This window comes from Mirounga leonina, unplaced genomic scaffold (genome assembly GCF_011800145.1).
Source record: "Mirounga leonina isolate KUSES-001 unplaced genomic scaffold, KU_Mleo_1.0 Mir_179, whole genome shotgun sequence".
Taxonomy (NCBI): domain Eukaryota; kingdom Metazoa; phylum Chordata; class Mammalia; order Carnivora; family Phocidae; genus Mirounga; species Mirounga leonina.
This window is the reverse complement of record NW_023270466.1, coordinates 3,910,855-3,928,266: the sequence shown is the minus strand read 5'-3', so window position 1 is coordinate 3,928,266 and position 17,412 is coordinate 3,910,855. Positions and strand designations below refer to the sequence as shown.

The following is a 17,412-nucleotide window of genomic DNA, read 5'->3' as shown; positions in this document are numbered from 1 at the left end:
TACCCTCAACATGAATCTTAAAGGCAAATTTAGAATGGGAGTTAGGCATTGGGGAACAAACACACTGAAGAAAATGCAAACAAAAAATATTTTAAACTCAAAAAGATGTATCCTCCACTGATCCTGTAGAACTCTGGATTGAGTTGAGGCAGACTTTTCCTCAACCAGTTCTTTTGTATAAGAATTACTCAGCTGGGTGTGGTAACGCTACTGTCCCATAATAAATGTATTCATGTATCACCACACTCCCTTTGGAGCCTATTAAAGGCCATTGTCTGCCTGTCGGACAGATTATTGGTTTGATTCTCCTGTCTGTTCAGAACCAAAGCATCTAGATAAGGCATTATAAAAAAGTTGTACCAATGTGTTTTAAATCACCTTAGTATATATAGTAGTTAATAACGGACTCTGCCTCATTAAAGTTTGATTTCCAGCAGTGCCATTTACTTTACCATAAATGCTACTTCCCCATCTTTAACGGGTATAATGATTTTTTCCTAGAGGATTTGTTATGAGGATTAGGGTTAATATTTGTAAAGCACTCTGAACAGTACCTGGCAATACCCAGTGCGCATGTGTCCATTATTAAGAACCAATGCTCCACGGCATCTCATGGATTTAAATTTAATGCTCTTAAAAAGCAGAGAAAGCAGAACCGTCACACTTTCTCAACGCTCCCTGATTTTATTAGTTGTTGGACGCTTTCCAGAGCATTTGGAACATGACAGCTAGGAAGGTCAAAAGAAGAAAAGAAAGGGAACCCGAGGGGTTTGTTCGCGAGTTCCAGGTGTGCCTCCGCGGTGCTTTTAAGGCCTAGTAGAGACCGGCGGCCTCTGTGAGGCCCGCCCGGGCGAGGAGAGCAGGGACCGAGCGGTAGCACCCCTGCCCGACCTGGGTCCCGAGCCCCGGAGGGCGCGCACGACAGCGGCGGCGGAAGCAGGCGGGGCGGGGCGGGGCGGGGGCGGGGCGGGGCGGGGGCGGGGCGGCGGGCGGTGCGCGTTTCCGGCGTGCGCGGCGGAGCGCTCGGGTGGGGGCACCGCCGGCTCCGAATCGCGCACAATGAGACAGCGCTGAGCGCCGGAAGTGGGGCCGAAGGAAAACACGGAGAGGGAGCCCGGCCGGGACAGGAAGAGGCGGGGGACCGCGGCGGAGGTGGTGAGTGCTGTGGGGCGCCTTCTCCCCGCGTCCCTCCCAGACTAGCCTCCGGGGTGGGTCTCCGGTGGGTTCCCTGGTCTCCGGAGTAGAGGGCGGGCCCGGCCCGAGAGAAACGTTGGCTCCATCCCCTGCCGGCCTCCTCGCCCCAGTTGCGAGGACCTGGGAGCCCCCAGGCCGGCGGGGACTGAGCTCTCGGGTTCGAGTCCGCATCTTCACTTTGTGTCAGACCCTTCCGGCGCCGGAGAAGAAGGGACTTGGGTGGAGGCACTCGGCCCCGGCCCCCTGGCTGGCCGGGGGGACCCCGGAACCCCATCGAGGAGGCAGGTCACTTCCTGCTTCCTGGTCCCCGAGGTGGCTTCGTGGCCAGGAGTGCGGAGACGCCTCTTCTTTCTCTGTCTCCTGCCCCGAAGGGTGGAAACTGAGGCAGATCGAGGGTGGGGCGATCAAACGGGAGTCGAAGAGGGAGAAATGCTTTCCGTGACAAAACCAAACTTGTTTGGGGTTAGAGAATGAGGACTGGGGAGGTCAGCTGGAGTTGTCTCTTCGTCAGAAACCTAGCCCCTTTGACGAGGGGAGCCTTGGTGGGGAGCGAGCCCGTCCCCTGCCCAAGCGACCGAAGCCCGAGGTCCTGAATGGTGGTGGTGAGGGGGAGCCGAGGCCCTTCCCTGAAGGACGGAGAAGGGACAGAAAAGTGGATTTGAGCTACTTTCACAGAAAGTTTCGGTTACTTTGTATAACACTTAAAAGTAATTGCCAACTTTTTTTTTTTAAAGACTCTTTCCGGAGTTTCTAACAACATAGGCTTGGGAATGAGGGTTTGGTTTGGTTTTTTGGAGAAGCGCTTTTGTTTTATAGGTAAAGCCAACCAACTTGGTAATGAGTAACATTTTTTAATACTGCAGTTCTCGAGACTGTAGGGAGCTTCCCTTAGTCACAGATGTAATCTTCATGTTAAATAGTAAGTACTAATTTTCGTGAAGAATATTACAGGATTCAAGCCTCCCAACTTCTAGTGTAATGCGATGATTATTTGAATGTGATGGAAATTAGGAAAAGAAGAGTTTGTATAGGCTTTTGAGCATCTGTACAATAAACGTGTGGTATTTCATATGCTTGGTATGATATCTTGTTACAGTTTGATGATTTCCCAAAATGCCTTCTTTCAGGTGCAGAGTAAGAAAATTGAAGTCAAAGACCATGGGAGATGCAGCAAAACCTTATTTTGTGAAACGTGCTAAAGACCGAGGGACTGTAGATGATGAGGATTTCAGAAGGGGTCACCCCCAACAAGATTATTTAATAATGGATGATTATGCTAAAGGCCATAGCAGTAAAATGGAAAAAGGCCCTCCAAAAAAAAAAATAACACCAGGGAACTATGGGAATACCCCCAGAAAAGGACCATATGCTGTTTCCAACAATCCCTATGCATTTAAAAACCCAATTTACAGTCAACCCGCTTGGATAAATGACAACCACAAAGATCAGAGTAAGAGATGGCTCTCTGATGAACTTGCTGGTAATTCAGACAGTTGGAGGGAATTTAAACCTGGACCTAGAATTCCTGTTATAAACCGACCAAGAAAAGACTCCTTTCAGGAAAGTGAGGATGGATATAGGTGGCAAGATGGAAGAGGCTGCAGAACTGTAAGACGACTACTTCATAAAGACTTGACAAGCCTAGAAACCATGTCAGAAATGGAAGCGGGAAGCCCTGGTAATGTGTTCCAACTTGTCAAGTTACAGCCCCAAAGTCGCAATGTCTTTTTCATCCAAATGAGGTTTATTATTTTCAGCAGTGCCGTTCCGATTTTTCATAGTTCCTGCTTATTTAATGTGAATACTTTAAAAATTGTAATCATGGTATTTGGGCAACTTCAACACATTGCATGTACTGGTCACTTTAAAAGTTCACTTTGCTATGAGGCTCATTTTACTTCAGTAAACGTATTTCCTGTTGATGCCTTTTACAGAAGAGGGCGGCTATCACCCTGGGGACTATATCATATTTTCTGAGTGGTGTGTATGTATTTTCTAAATTATGTATTGTAATTTTGTATTTGAATAGCGAATGTGTCCATAATATAAATGACAGAATATAAAGCTAAAAAAAAAAATCGTATTCAATGTCAGTATGCAATATAGACTGTATATATTTCCTGTCACAGAGGGTTATATGTCTTTTGGATAGAGCATCAATCTCCGGAAGAGGATAGTCCAAGATTTTTATTTTTTTTTCTTAGAAGTGACCATGGCAAACAGGCTGGGACACATTACAGACAAAAGTTTTGCGTTTTAGTTTCTGTAGCACCAAAACCCTTTTCTGAGTGCCCTCTGTGCTTGATTAATAATTGCCTCAAAGTGATTATACGTTTTTCTAAAAGGTGAATAGATTTTGTCCATGTAGCAATGATTTCTATAAACAGGAAAATTATCTAATGGACAGTAATAACTGAAATGAAATAAACTCATAAATATGAAGGAAAAAGTAAAACTAGTCTGAAAATGTAAATTATGCTTGGAAAAATGGGCTTTTAAATATATTGGCTGTAACCTTTTTTTTTTTTTTTAAGATTTTATGTATTTATTTGAGAGAGTGAGATTGAGAAAGAGAGTGTGCATGAGCACACAGGGAGGGGAGAGACAGAAACAGACTCCCCGCTGAGCTAGAAGCTCTATGCAGGACTTGATCCCAGGACCCTGGGATCATGACCTGAGCCAAACGCAGCCGCTTCCTCCTAACTGACTGAGCCACCCAGGTGCCCGGCTATAAGCCTTTTTTTAGTGACCATATGGAATGGGTGGCAAATTGGTCAGCACTTTAAAGTTTTTTTAAATTTACATACATCTAGGCAACATTGGCACTCTCCTAGGTATCCAGAAGCCCTTATGTGATATCTCACAGTGGCCAATTTACATCTATGCATGTTACTGGTAAGGCATTAGAACTTGTGATCTGGACATCTAGAATATTTAACAGAGAAAACATCATTTGTTATCTCTAGGGGGTCTTATGATAGTATTAAATGAGAGAAAAGGTGCTGTTTTATATTTGTGAAGGTAGGAAAAGCAAGAGAATATGCCTTATATCAAATAGCAGAAATAGAGTGAGGTGTTAATAAAGGAATCCCAGGAGAGAGAAAATCTTGGCTGCATAAATCTTTAAGCTAGAAAGAAATTGAAGGAATTGTCTGATCTAGTGCTCTGTCATGATACATCGGTACAATCACAGTTTTTCACAGCAGGCAGCTGTGGCCTGGTGAGGTTAAATTTATTTTAGCAGGGTGGTGGATGAGAAAGTGGAACTGAAATTGAGTGCTGTGCTGCTTTGGCCATTTACTCAGCCTCACTGGACCTTCAATCTGACAGAGGGAAACTGAACACATATTGATAATTTCTCGGCTTTTGGTTGGTGTTTTTCTTTTTAAAAGTGTATATATTTAAGTATTTCTGTATTACTGTATCCAGGTAGGACATGGACATCTTAATGCCGTTACCAATAGTTTTTTAAAAGAAAAAGTTGGTCTCAAGTAGAATTATAAAAACAGATTTATAGAATAAAAGTTTGCAACCAGACAGACATTAGTAGGGACTGTTAACAGACTAAAAATTTGTTGTATATGTATTCTTGTTTGGTCTGAAAAGCAACTAAAAAAGTTACTTTTAAGTGGTTTTGAACAGGAAGTACATACATTTTTTTGCTGTCCTTTTAATTGAAGACAATCCCCAAACCCCCATGTTCTCTCTATATGGAGAATAGGTGTGCGCTTTCACAATTGCTAGATGAAGGACTGTTCAGCTTCTAGACCTTGAACATCTTCATAAGAAAAATATTAAGCTTTGGTATGAAATTACTTGCTGTAGAGAGAAATTCAGTTTGAAGTATAAACTTTGCACTGCACTCAGGATTCTAAAAAGGATCTCATTAAAGGGACTGAAATTTTCCTTGAATCAGAATTCTGTCTTATTAAGGAAGGGTCTCATTAAATGATGTGAGAAGACAGTAAAAATTATCTTAAGAGTTGCTTTGTTTTTTAATACTTATTTTCTATTTTTCAGTTCTACGTTACCGCCCTGTACTTCATCCCTCAGATATCCTAGATTGCCAATTTAATGTATTTGGGACAATGCCATTAGTGATCTTAGCTGGAAAATATCCACTCATATACACATGTACTTTGTGAATGGAATAATGGGCCATATGCAAATAAAATATGGGAGACTTGGAATACTGTATATAGAGAATTCATGTTACAAGACACCTGCGATGAGCCAGGTAGTCTTCCTCTACATAATTGTGGGAACTTTTTAGCAATACCCAGCTTTGTCTTTCAGGATTCCCTTCAGTGAGATTTTATTTGACTGTTTTTACCATGCAGTCCTGTGAAACTCAGTTCAGAAGGTGATAATTGTCTTGTCAGTTATGGTCTAGTCTAGATGTGAATGGATATGCTACAAGGGGGGATTTCAGTAAGTTCTTTGCAGTTCTTATATTGTTAGATAAAAGGCTGAATTTCAGAATTCCATCCATGCTTTAATGTTTATTTTAAGTCCCATTACTTTCACTTAGTCATTTGTCCCCGAACAAGTTATTTTCTTGGGCCAACATTTCCCCCATCTGTACGATGGGGATAATATCAACATCTATGACAGGATCACTACAGGGATTAAATGAGGCAGTGCACATAAAGTGCTTGCATTGCATCTGTTACATAAAAAATACTCAGTAATGACAGCTGCTGTCATCGTCGTGGTCATCGTCATCAGACAGAATTTCTGCAGCCATCCACTTCTCTGTATAAAAACAGTAAGGAGTGGGGCACCTGGCTGGCTCGGTTGGATCCTGCAACCCTTGATACCGGGGTTGTGAGTTTGAGCCCCACGTTGGGTGTAGAGATTACCTAAAAATAAAATTTTTAAAAAGAAAAAGCAAGGAGTTAATCGGGCTCTTTGGAGGGAAATTGTCATTCCAGAAGATGACAGCAAATACAGTTAAGTGAAAAGCCTTTGTGATTTGAGAGAGGAGAAGTTAGAAAAGGAATTTGGTTCCATACCAATTACTGGTTTGTGAACTAATACGGACTTTTCTAATGGGTATTGCACATATTGGTGTAAATCTCTAATGAGTGTTTGCCAAAGTAAGAAACTTGTTATGAACACTGAAATTAGATGTAATTATTTAGAGTAGAGCTCGTAAAGATACACAAATGAGAACAGACACACCTCTAAGTTAAAAGAAGTGCTTATCTCAGAAGTTGATGCAGACGGAGAGCACAGTCCTTAAAAGATGGTGATAATTGGGAGTAGGGGAGTGTTAAAAGCAAGTATTAAAAGTAGACTAGTTTTTCTCTGCAAATGACTACTTCCCTTTTAGTATTTTATTTGTTTGGTCCATTTTGATGGATTTAAAAAGCAAAACAAAACTATTTGTCCTAATTAATTTCTTTCAATTGCCACTTATATTATAGAAGCTATTTATAGAATTTCATTATATATTCATCTTATGGTACTTTGAGCACAGTGCTTGCTACTTTTCCTTTAGAGCTGTTGACAACAGCTTTTTGCAAATTAGAGATCCTATACCTCCCTTTTCTGACTCAAGTTTTTTCAGCCAACGGATTCATTGTAACTGCTGTACAAGAAATGAGTTCCACTGAAAACTTGACATAGGAATTGCCTCATGCAGAGCTTTTCAGTAGGTTTATATTTTGAAAGACTAATTTTTGATCAGCCATTTAAACATTATTCAAACCATTTATCACAATTTTAATTGGGGAAATTAGCTTTTATTTTAATCATGTATTAATGATAGATTTATTTTCAGAGCTTGATAGACATTATCAAAGCTATTTAAAATGATTTTTTTATAGATCAATCCCACAGTCATCTTCAGTTTCACAGGTAGAAAAGTTGTAAATTTAAAAAAGGGAACAGATTCATTTATTAGTTATAAAGATTGTAGAACTAACAACAGAGTTTAAATGAATTAGTCTATACTTGTAGAAAACTTTTATTTCAAGTAATGGCCTTTTTTCTTTGAAATGTGCTTAGTGTACAGACTGTCCAAAGAAGCTAAAATGAAAATAAAGATAAGATAGGAACTAGTTGTCCTCAGTAAATAAAATTTTGGCTTGGACTTCTTGTATCCGTGTGGGGAGAAGGCCCAATGACATGAAAGCTAAATTTACAGCTAAATGATGGATTTTCATTCCACAAAAGAATGTAGTTGATTTCTGAGTTCTTTGGAGATCATATTGTCCATCTTTCTTCTGTTGAGATTATCCACATTTCCTTTCATTTTTGTAAGTGAACAGTTTTCATTAGAATAACAGGTATACTAGAATATATTCAATATATTTATATTATATATTACAATAAATTAGGTGTATTAGAATTACAGTAGGATAATTACAGAATTACAGAAGGCAAGTATACTTGCCTTCAGAGGATAATTTTTACTATGGCTGAGTATGTTCAGGAGTATACTTGGAAGAAATGATAAAATCACATTGTATGGTTGAAGCAAATTCTTTTCCAGTGTTCCTAAAAGAGGATTTCTATGGGCTGGTGTATCCAGATGAGGTGATCAATGAGTATTCACGTGTTTTATCCATGGAAGAGCTTTCCTTTTGCTGTGCTCAGATGTCATTCAGATAATCACATTATTTAGTTAATATGTATGAATAAATATGTACGGTCTCCTTTTTTGTCAGAGCAGTATTACTCAATATGGCCAATAATATTTTCCCCCTAACTTAAGAAAACAAGAAGCAGAGGTCCAGACCTCGGAAGCCACGTAGGACTAGAAATGAGGAAAATGAGCAGGGCGGAGACTTGGAAGGCCCCGTGATTGACGAGTCTGTGCTTTCAACGAAGGAGCTCCTGGGCTTACAGCAGGCAGAGGAGCGATTAAAAAGAGATTTCATTGACAGGCTAAAAAGGGTAATGTCTTTTATTTGTTACTTAAAATCCTTGTCTTTGTTTATGCTAGTAATTGGAACATGTGCTTTGATGAGTTAGGTATCCTACTACAGTTATTAGCATTTAAGCACTGTGAGTTAAAAGTGATACTCAATTTGATTTAATAGAATCACTTCCAAAAAATGACTATTAGAATAGTGGTAAAGAGTGATAATAATATATTAGCAGTTTTTAAAGTGATGGGGAAATCATTTCTGGCTAACTTTTGTTTGCCTGTGTTTTGGAAGATAAGTATATATGTCTCTCTAAATCTCTTCAAATTATAGCGACCAAGAAACTACCCTACAGCTAAGTACACCTGCAAACTTTGTGATGTTTTAATTGAATCCATTGCATTTGCCCATAAGCATATCAAAGAGAAGAGGCACAAGAAAAACATTAAGGTAAGTTTAATGTAACCCAAACAAATATGTTTAATTGTCAGTTCTTTTTACTTGTCATCTTTGCAACTTTCCTCTCTTTAAGGCTATGATATTAATAACTTCACTACATATATTACTGAATTTATTTTAGCCAAAATACATTGGTCAGATATGTTTTGCTGGGAAGTCTTGTGAATTTCATTAAGAACAGTATAGGATGAGTGAAGTCATTGATAGGATCTCAGTATATGCCCTTATGCCAGTAACAATAAAGCAAATAATTTGTCATTGCTGCTTTTAATGTTCTTTCCCTGCACTTTTTCCTTATTTTTGCCTTCTTTTATCACTTTATGTGCATAAAGAAGTGTTTGATGAACTGAAGACTAACACAGCTAAGGTGAGAGGGAGAGCTAAGAAAAATATTCCAGAATATTCTACAGAACATTCTACAGTGTTGTCTCAGGGAATGGTAGAAGGTAAAAACTGTGTGAGTCATTTTTAATCTCAATATTGATCTTAAAAGGAGAAGCAAGAGGAAGAATTGCTCACTACGTTACCCCCGCCTACACCCTCCCAGATAAATGCAATTGGTATTGCCATTGACAGAGTGGTACAGGAGTTTGGCTTACACAATGAGAACTTGGAACAGAGACTAGAAATTAAACGTATCATGGAAAATGTGTTCCAACACAAGTTACCAGGTATTTTCTAGATTTGTTTTTCTATTTAGCTACCTAAAAGTGCCTCATGCATTTTTCCAACCTGTAGTAATTTTCATCTAATAGAAATTGAGTTACCATGTCCTGAAGCTCTTAATTTTTTGTGTGTTTTTGTTTCTTCTGGCTTTCCCCCAAGGTAACAAAGACTTTTACGTGCACTGTCATTAAGCCTGTCTTCATTATGAATTTCCTTTTACACATGTACTTTAAATTAAATGTTCCAGATTATGGGGGCACTGTGGGACTCTTGTGTATCTACCTGTTTACCTTCCTACCTATTCAAATTGATGCAACATTTTGAATTAAAATAAAAAGTATACTCAAGTCATTCTCAGGTTGTCTGTGTCCGAAAAAGGTTCTGTTTAACCACTTTTAAAAAGAATTGCAACATCTAAAATGAGCTCTGAACCTATTTTGTAATAGATTTTGTGTACTGTTGATTAATTTTCCAGGTTCTGTCTGTGGAGCCACAGAAAACTTTTTTTTTAGAAAGCTCCGCAAGTGATTCTAACCCACAGTTAGGATTGGAATCACTATTCAAAGGTTATCACCATATCACCCATAGAACTATTTGTTGTACTGAAAAAGCATTCATATAGCATATCATTCATACTTGTGTATACTTTCGTAAAAATAAAGAGCAAGAATCTGTTCATTTCATTATATCTATAGCTCATCCTTTGTGTTATAGACAAGTTCCCAGAAAGGCATTTGTAATGTCAATGATTTTTGCTATAGATTTCCATTATAAAATTTAATATACTTTGTCACGGAAAACTGTTAAAACTCAAAGAAATCACTTGACTTAACAAACCTAAAAAAAACCCCACAAAATCCCCTGATAGGAAGGAGATAACTTTTTGGCACAGTAATAGTAAAACATTGGGGGGAAAATGCCATAAATAAATATAGGCAGTACACACACACACACACACACACACATACATCTTCCTCTGAAGAGTGAATTGCTTATTGCCTAGTATTTTAAGTTATATCAGTGATACTAAAATTATTTTGCAAAAGTTTTCCTAAAGAGAGCATATTATGTTAAGGTTTTTTTGGTTCATAATCATACTGAAAAGTAACTTTATGCTGACGGTCATTTTTATGATTATTTTACTGAAACATGACCTTTATAGTAAATTACACATGTGTGTTTTCTAAAAGGTGAAATGTTTGCATTAACTCTTTAGTATACTATCAGGTTTATAAATATAAGACAAAGTCAGGCATCTGTTTTTGGCTTTCACATTGTGAAAATCCTTGCAAATAGTATTTTCTGCACAAAATATAAAATAATTTAGAATTTTTTTTTAAACATGTCTTACAATTGGCATGAAAGAGTAGCTGTTAACATAAACTGCAGACAACACAGCCTTCCCTGTTACATAAAATAAAATGAAGACAAAAGCCAAAGAGTCAACCGTTCCTTTTTGTTTATTTATGCCAGACTTGAATACTATGTTACTTTCATGCGTAGTTTTAATTGATGGTTCCATTTCTTAAATAGCAGTGTTTTGTTATGACTTTCGAGAAATTTCACCTTATTTATGACTTAATTTTTTTTTTCAGATTGTTCTCTGAGATTATATGGGTCATCCTGTAGCAGATTGGGTTTCAAAAATTCAGATGTAAATATCGACATTCAATTTCCAGCCATTGTAAGTACAAAATAAAATGTTAGAATTTTCAGAGTGGTATGGAAATTCTTTTTTTCAAATGTGAGCTATATACGAATATATTTAGATACTTGAAGATAATATAAGTGATAGCTTTTTCCCCTAAAATTTCCAGTTCCATGCTCTTCTGCCAACCTTCGATTTTAGAGCATTTCTTTTAATACTGTACAGACTTTTGTACTTCTTTTACTCTAGAGATCTTTTATATTTACTTCAAATGCTGGTTTTCTAACTATGTGACTCTGATGGGGCTTTTTAGGTTCTGTTAACTTGAGAAGATTAAATTATCTTGGTAAAGTCAACTTTCCAATGTCATAGAAGGATTTCAGATTTTAAACAGTGTGGACATGGAAACATTTGTGACCTGAAAGCTCCATTTGCTCCTAAGTTTCCACTTTTATACGCCTACTTTATTAAAATATTTATGCTTTTGAAGAACCACACCTAGCCTTGATTTCTGGTTTAAATGTGATTGAAAAAGATGTCATTGAGTCAGAATTTTGACTCTGGAAGGCACTCTAGTAGATCATCTGTTCATCCGATGGTGGTTCCCCAGGCCAGTTTGCAGATGGTTATGCCCCTTTGCCTAGGTTGCTAGTTAAAAATAATAAAGAAGATTCTTGGGCACCACCCCCAGATGTTCTGTCATACAGCCTCTCATTCCTTGCCATCCATGACTGCTACAGCTACGTGGTCAGCTGACCAACAGATTTTACTCGTCTTTTAACCTTCAAATTTTTATTAGTAATTTACCAGCATAGCAGTTATTTTGGTGTCGTCATTAATTTAGCAAATACTCACTGAGTCCATGTTGTGTGCCAGGCACCATCCTAGATCCCAGAGAACAAAACAGGTAGGATTCCTCCCTTGTGGAACTCATACCTAGTGGAGGAGATAAGTAATTACATATATATGGTTAATTATAATGAGGGCTATGCAGGGAAACAGAGTTCTGTGACAGAAAAGATCAGGGGATGTGTAGATCCAGCGGTCGTGAAGTCCCCTTTGAAGCGATGACATTGACTCTAGGCTCTTAACAATGAAAAGGAATCAGGAAGACAAAGGGTGAGTGTTTCAGGCAGGGGGAGCAGTGTTTGCAATCACCCTAAATCCCTACAGAGCTTGGCCTAGTTGAGGAGCTGAATGGATGATTGTATAGCCATGGTGGAGGGACCAAGAGAAAGAAGCAGCTTTAAGATTAGAACTGAGGACCCAACATGCAGGATCTGTGGGCCTTGGTAAAGAGTTTCACTGTGACCTAAGGGCAGTAGGAAGCTATTGAGAGTTTTAAGGAGGGGCACACCTAGGTCTGATTTATGATGTTAAATGGTTGTGGTTCCTATGCGGAGCAAGGATTGGAGAGAGGCAAGGCTGAAGTGGAGACCAGCAAGCAATCTGTTGAAGTAGTCTTAGAGTGAGAGGTGATATGAACAGTTTTGTGTCTTGGAGATTTGCGGAGAGGCTGATTACCTCAGGAATTCATTAATCAGGAGTTAACTTTGTAACAGGTCGCTTTCCCTCATTTGGCATTCATCTCTGTCTCTGACTAATGTGTGCACATGGCATAATGATTAATTTATTTACTGGGGTAGCAGTGTGCTTTCTAATTTGGAAAGGAGTTTGGATAACTTCAGATGACCGTGTATTATCTCAGTGAAACAACAGTACTTATGGATTAGTGATGTATTCATTGATTTGTTTCCTAGATGTCTCAGCCAGATGTTCTCTTACTTGTTCAAGAATGCTTAAAGAACAGCGGTAAGGCCAAATTCTTTCCACGTTTTGCTCTTAATTTTTTTTCTTTTGTCTATAATTTGGATATATCTTATTTGTCAGACGTTGAAAATGGGAAGTCATGTGTCTTTTAATTATTTCTGTGGGTAATATTCGAACAAAACCATTCTGTGGTTTAATACGATAAATAGGTGTGACCCAACCCTGATTAATAAATCCCCAAATATTTGCTCCTGGTTAAGGTTATCAGTTGTCCAAAGTATTATCTGGCTTAGGACTTGATGACTTTTTATGCTCTCCATAGGCCTCATTAAACTGTCTCATCCCATGAATTAGTCTTTCCCATCATTCTTGTTTGGGTTGAATGAAACATTCAGACATTTCTTCTTACTTCAGCCAATAATGTATTATGAACCCAGATATTTTAGTAGCTTTTGCAGCAGTTTTGTTCTTGAATATATCCCATCCACATTTCTAATTTCCTTATCCACATAACACTTAAATATTCTGATTCAATAATGTAGTCATTTCTAATCAAATGTGAGTTTTGCAAAATAAGGGTTTTAAATTAATGTGATTACTTGATTGTTGTACATAATACTGTTTCCCTTTTCAAGTCATCTCAGAGCTTTATTTCATAATCCTCTTTCAAAAGCCCGAACCGATTAAGTCACAACTTGTACTTCATCTAGTTCTGCTTTTAAACAGAGGTTTAATTAACCTACTTAATATTTTTTCTTCTTTCCTCAGACTCTTTTATTGATGTGGATGCAGACTTCCACGCTAGAGTGCCAGTGGTGGTGTGCAGAGAAAAGCAAAGGTCTCTGTTTCTTTAAGCTGTTTGTATATTGAATAGAAACTTGCCAGGAGCACATGTACTTTATTACATCTTAATGTCCAGTTTCTAGAATAGCAAGCTCCTCATGTGATTAATTTCACAGGCTCACTGTTAGCATTCTCTCTATACTTTTGGCATTTGATGCAGGAGCAGAAGGTGTTTTATTTTAAAAAGAATAAAATTATTTGAAACAGTGGAGGAAGGAAGCATTTTGACCCACTTCATTTCAGTAAAAAACAACTTTATCAAAGGGTTACTTGCTGTAGCCACCTTACTTTGCCATGCTTTTTAGCAGCATTTTTAGCAATGCTGAGTAACAATTAGTGTGAATTCCCCCATGTGTGTTTCCCTCCATCTGGAAGCATTACCATCACCATAGTACATGGGTGGTTTGTAGGCTGTAATGATTCTTCATTAGGCAGATTCCTCCAACTCTTGGGAAAACACTCCTTTACTTTTTACAAAGATGAATTCCTACTCCCATTTGAACCATTTTACAGTATTTTCCTAATTTTCATTTCCCCCCAGAAATAGTTTTAATGTATGAAAATACAGTTTTAGTTCTGAAAAATAAAGTTCGCTCAGAGAATAGCTGCCCTATCTTTTTCTTAATGCAATGACCTAAATGACCCATAAAGATTTTGTGAGTTTTTTATTTTCATTTTGAAGATATTTATTATCAGTGCAAATTAGTTATTGATACCTGTGTAATGCTTTTTATCTTTCTCTTTTTCTTTCCCATCTCCACCCCTTACCCACACCCCCCCAGTGGTCTTCTTTGTAAAGTGAGTGCAGGAAATGAAAATGCTTGTTTGACGACAAACCATTTAACTGCCCTTGGAAAACTTGAATCAAAGCTGGTTCCTTTGGTGATTGCCTTTAGATACTGGGCAAAGGTAGGTTTGAGTTCTTTAAATGTGTGAGCACATTCTATGTATGCATAAACAGTATGCTTTGATTTTTTGCTTGGTTAATCTTAAACGTTTGGATGCATTATTTATAGACATGAAGAGAGTAGGCATCTGAGTATCGGAACAGAAATTTTAATATCTGCAGAAAGGAAAATTTAGTGTTTCTGTTTCACTGTAACAGTATCGCTGAAAAGATCAAAATGACTTATAGTGCTTATTAAAAATCAAATTTGTGGGTCAAATATAGGATATGGCCCAAAGAATTTACATTCTAATTGGTTTCCCAGCATACTTCTTAGGCACAGGAAAGTTGGAAAGATACCATTTCTTTTTTTTGTTTTTTTAAAGATTTTATTTATTTATTTGACAGAGAGATAGAGAGCACAAGTAGGCAGAGGGAGAGGGAGAAGCAGGCTCTCCACTGAGCAGGGAGCCAGATGTGGGGCTCGATTCCAGGACCCCAGCATCATGACCTGAGCCAAAGGCAGCCGCTTAACCGACTGAGCCACTCAGGCGCCCCGAGAGATACCATTTCTAATTATGTACCCAGAGAATCCAAAAAATGGAAGCCACTCTCTGCTCATACTTATATTTCTCCATATTTATTAGAGCATTTAGTATTTCCTTAAAACTTAAGGTCCCATGATGATTATAAAATTGAGATTCTGTGTAGGTACTTTAGAGAGAAAAGCTAGAGCTTTACTGATTATGTCAGTAACAGGGGCACCTGTGTGGCTCAGTAGGTTAAGCGTCTGCCTTCAGCTCAGGTCATGATCCCAGGGTTCTGGGATCGAGCCCTGCATTGAGATACCCTGCCTCTCTCTCTGCCTGCCGCTCTCCTTGCCTGCGTGCATGCACTCTCTCCCTCTCTCTCTCTCTGACAAATAAATAAATAAAATCTTAAAAAAAAAAAAAGGTACAGCAGTAACAATATATAGTTCCTATTGCTCCGGTCCAGGATAAGCAGAGGATTGCATCAGTCTTAACCAGGTGAATTGATAATTACAATATACTGTCCTCTGAAAGCTGCTTCCCACTTCATCACTAAGTAGGCTATGCTTTTTAAATTGTTATTCCTGTTGGGCATCTGGGTGGCTCAGTCGTTAAGTGTCTGCCTTTGGCTCAGGTCATGATCCCAGGGTCCTGGGATCGAGCCCCGCATCGGGCTCCCTGCTCCGCGGGAAGCCTGCTTCTCCTTTTCCCACTCCGCCTGCTGTGTTCCTGCTTTTGCTATCTCTCTCTCTGTCAAATAAATAAAATCTTTAAAAAAAAAAATTGTTATTCCTGTTGGTGCTAATGAGTTTGCCTACATTCTTTCCCCAATCACCTTTCTGGGCAAAGCATGAATTTTCAAGGCAGTAGGTTCAGATGTAGGTTCAGACCATTGAACTGAGCAGAGCCAGTTGGCTTGCACTTGGGATTGAACCATCATTTTCATTTCACTAACAAGCATTTTAACCAAGTTGAGTGGATTTGCTATGGATGTCAAAAAAAGAAATAACAAATATTAGATTAAAAATTTGAAATTGAAGTTGCCACACACCATCACAATATGTCATTGCTCCAAAAGTTTATGGAAGTTTTATTTTTTGTCACTGTGGTATTTTATAAAAGGTTTTAGAACAAAATATGTAAATGATAGGTTGGTACAAAAGAATGCTTATCCTTTTTTTCTCTCATTTGTAGCTTTGCAGTATAGATCGCCCTGAAGAAGGAGGTTTGCCGCCTTATGTGTTTGCCCTGATGGCTATTTTCTTTCTTCAACAAAGGAAAGAACCTCTTCTGCCTGTTTATCTAGGATCATGGGTATAAAACTTTTTTTGCTTATATATCTGATACTAATTTTATTCCAGGGCCACAATTGCTTATGCATAATTTCAAAATCTAAAAACTTAGCCAGAATGGACATGAATTTATTTATCCTACTAGTATGAATATTCATGCCTCTCACTGCTGAAATATTAGTGTATTTGCCTACAAGATGCTGGTGTGTACTCTGCTGGGGATAGGATTACTTTTCTAAACTGAAAAAGCTCTTAATTTGCGAAACACATAGGATCCTGAGGGTTTTAAACAAGACAATGTGAACCTGAATTAAATTTATCCTTTGGTACATACTTCCTCTGGGTATAATTAGATACTTAAATCTACAAGTCACCTCCAGACAGACTGTATGAAGCATTTGGTTGCTGTAACTTACTTTCTGTTTCTAGTCTTTGAGCTCTCTGCATTCCCCATTCCCTGTGAAACAAAAGAAAATAGAAGTATTGAGATTGCTAGTTGTTCTGCAAGTTGCAGAATGTTGTCGTCACCTCTCGAATAATATTTCGGTGTTTAAGATGAGTTAGAATTCAGTAATATGACCACTCTTTCTGCATAAGTTAAAGTTGATTTATTCAAATAGTAGGATTAAAGACGTCTCTATCTCAAAGTCAAAATAATACTCTTCTCATCCTTTTGGAAACCTCACTTTTAAATCCTAGGTGTTTTTCTTGATAAAAATCTTGTATGTATACTTAATGTATAAAAAGTCTCACTTGGTAAAAAGCTTATTTTGGCACATATGGTATTGTAACCACCTTTCTTCTTACCGTACACAGGATTCTCATCATTTAAGGAGGATTTGTTCTACAGCAGTAGCTTAACTATGAGTATATATCAAAAATACATGATTATAGGGAACATTTTTTTTCTTATGAGTATTGAGCAAGGACCTTTATCTGCGGGGTCCTAGGAACAAAGACCAAAGCAGAATGAGCCCCTCGTAAACTCTCCTGGCAGACGGATCACAGTCCGCTGTGCGTCCCAGTGGCCTGAAGGGCACTCTCTTTGTGCTTGTGGTACTGAAATGAAAGAATACAAGGCCCCAGCGGGTGTCTGCTAGATAGCTGTCCTGGTGGACAGAAGAGAGAATAGTCAACCCTTAGCTGATAAATAACCCTTCCCATCAGACCCAGAAGGGCCTGTGAAGGTCTTTAAGGTTTTCCTTTCACTTTAATCCAGTAGAGACAGGAGTTTAGGATGGGACCAAAC

The 17,412-nt window shown here is 38.4% G+C and overlaps 1 protein-coding gene across 8 annotated transcripts in view; it reads left to right on the top strand.

The window, feature by feature from the left end:
• Positions 1-1,023: 1,023 nt before the first annotated feature.
• TUT7 (terminal uridylyl transferase 7) overlaps positions 1,024-17,412 on the top strand; it is a 66,527-nt gene continuing 50,138 nt past the window's right edge. For 4 of the 8 annotated variants that reach the window (XR_004682770.1, XR_004682771.1, XM_035024425.1 and 1 more), the window contains exons 1-9: positions 1,951-2,872; positions 7,916-8,097; positions 8,403-8,519; positions 9,022-9,199; positions 10,790-10,878; positions 12,603-12,654; positions 13,381-13,450; positions 14,238-14,364; positions 16,066-16,185. Coding sequence is in view for 6 of the 8 variants with exons in the window: in XM_035024425.1 (XP_034880316.1) it covers positions 2,308-2,872; positions 7,916-8,097; positions 8,403-8,519; positions 9,022-9,199; positions 10,790-10,878; positions 12,603-12,654; positions 13,381-13,450; positions 14,238-14,364; positions 16,066-16,185 (1,500 nt within the window). In the remaining 2 variants the exon portion in view is untranslated. Of the gene's footprint in view, positions 1,156-1,191; positions 1,209-1,615; positions 1,902-1,950; positions 2,873-7,915; positions 8,098-8,402; positions 8,520-8,860; positions 9,200-10,789; positions 10,879-12,602; positions 12,655-13,380; positions 13,451-14,237; positions 14,365-16,065; positions 16,186-17,412 lie in introns of those variants that run through there. The other 4 variants (XM_035024422.1, XM_035024424.1, XM_035024423.1 and 1 more) reach the window with 4 other exon arrangements.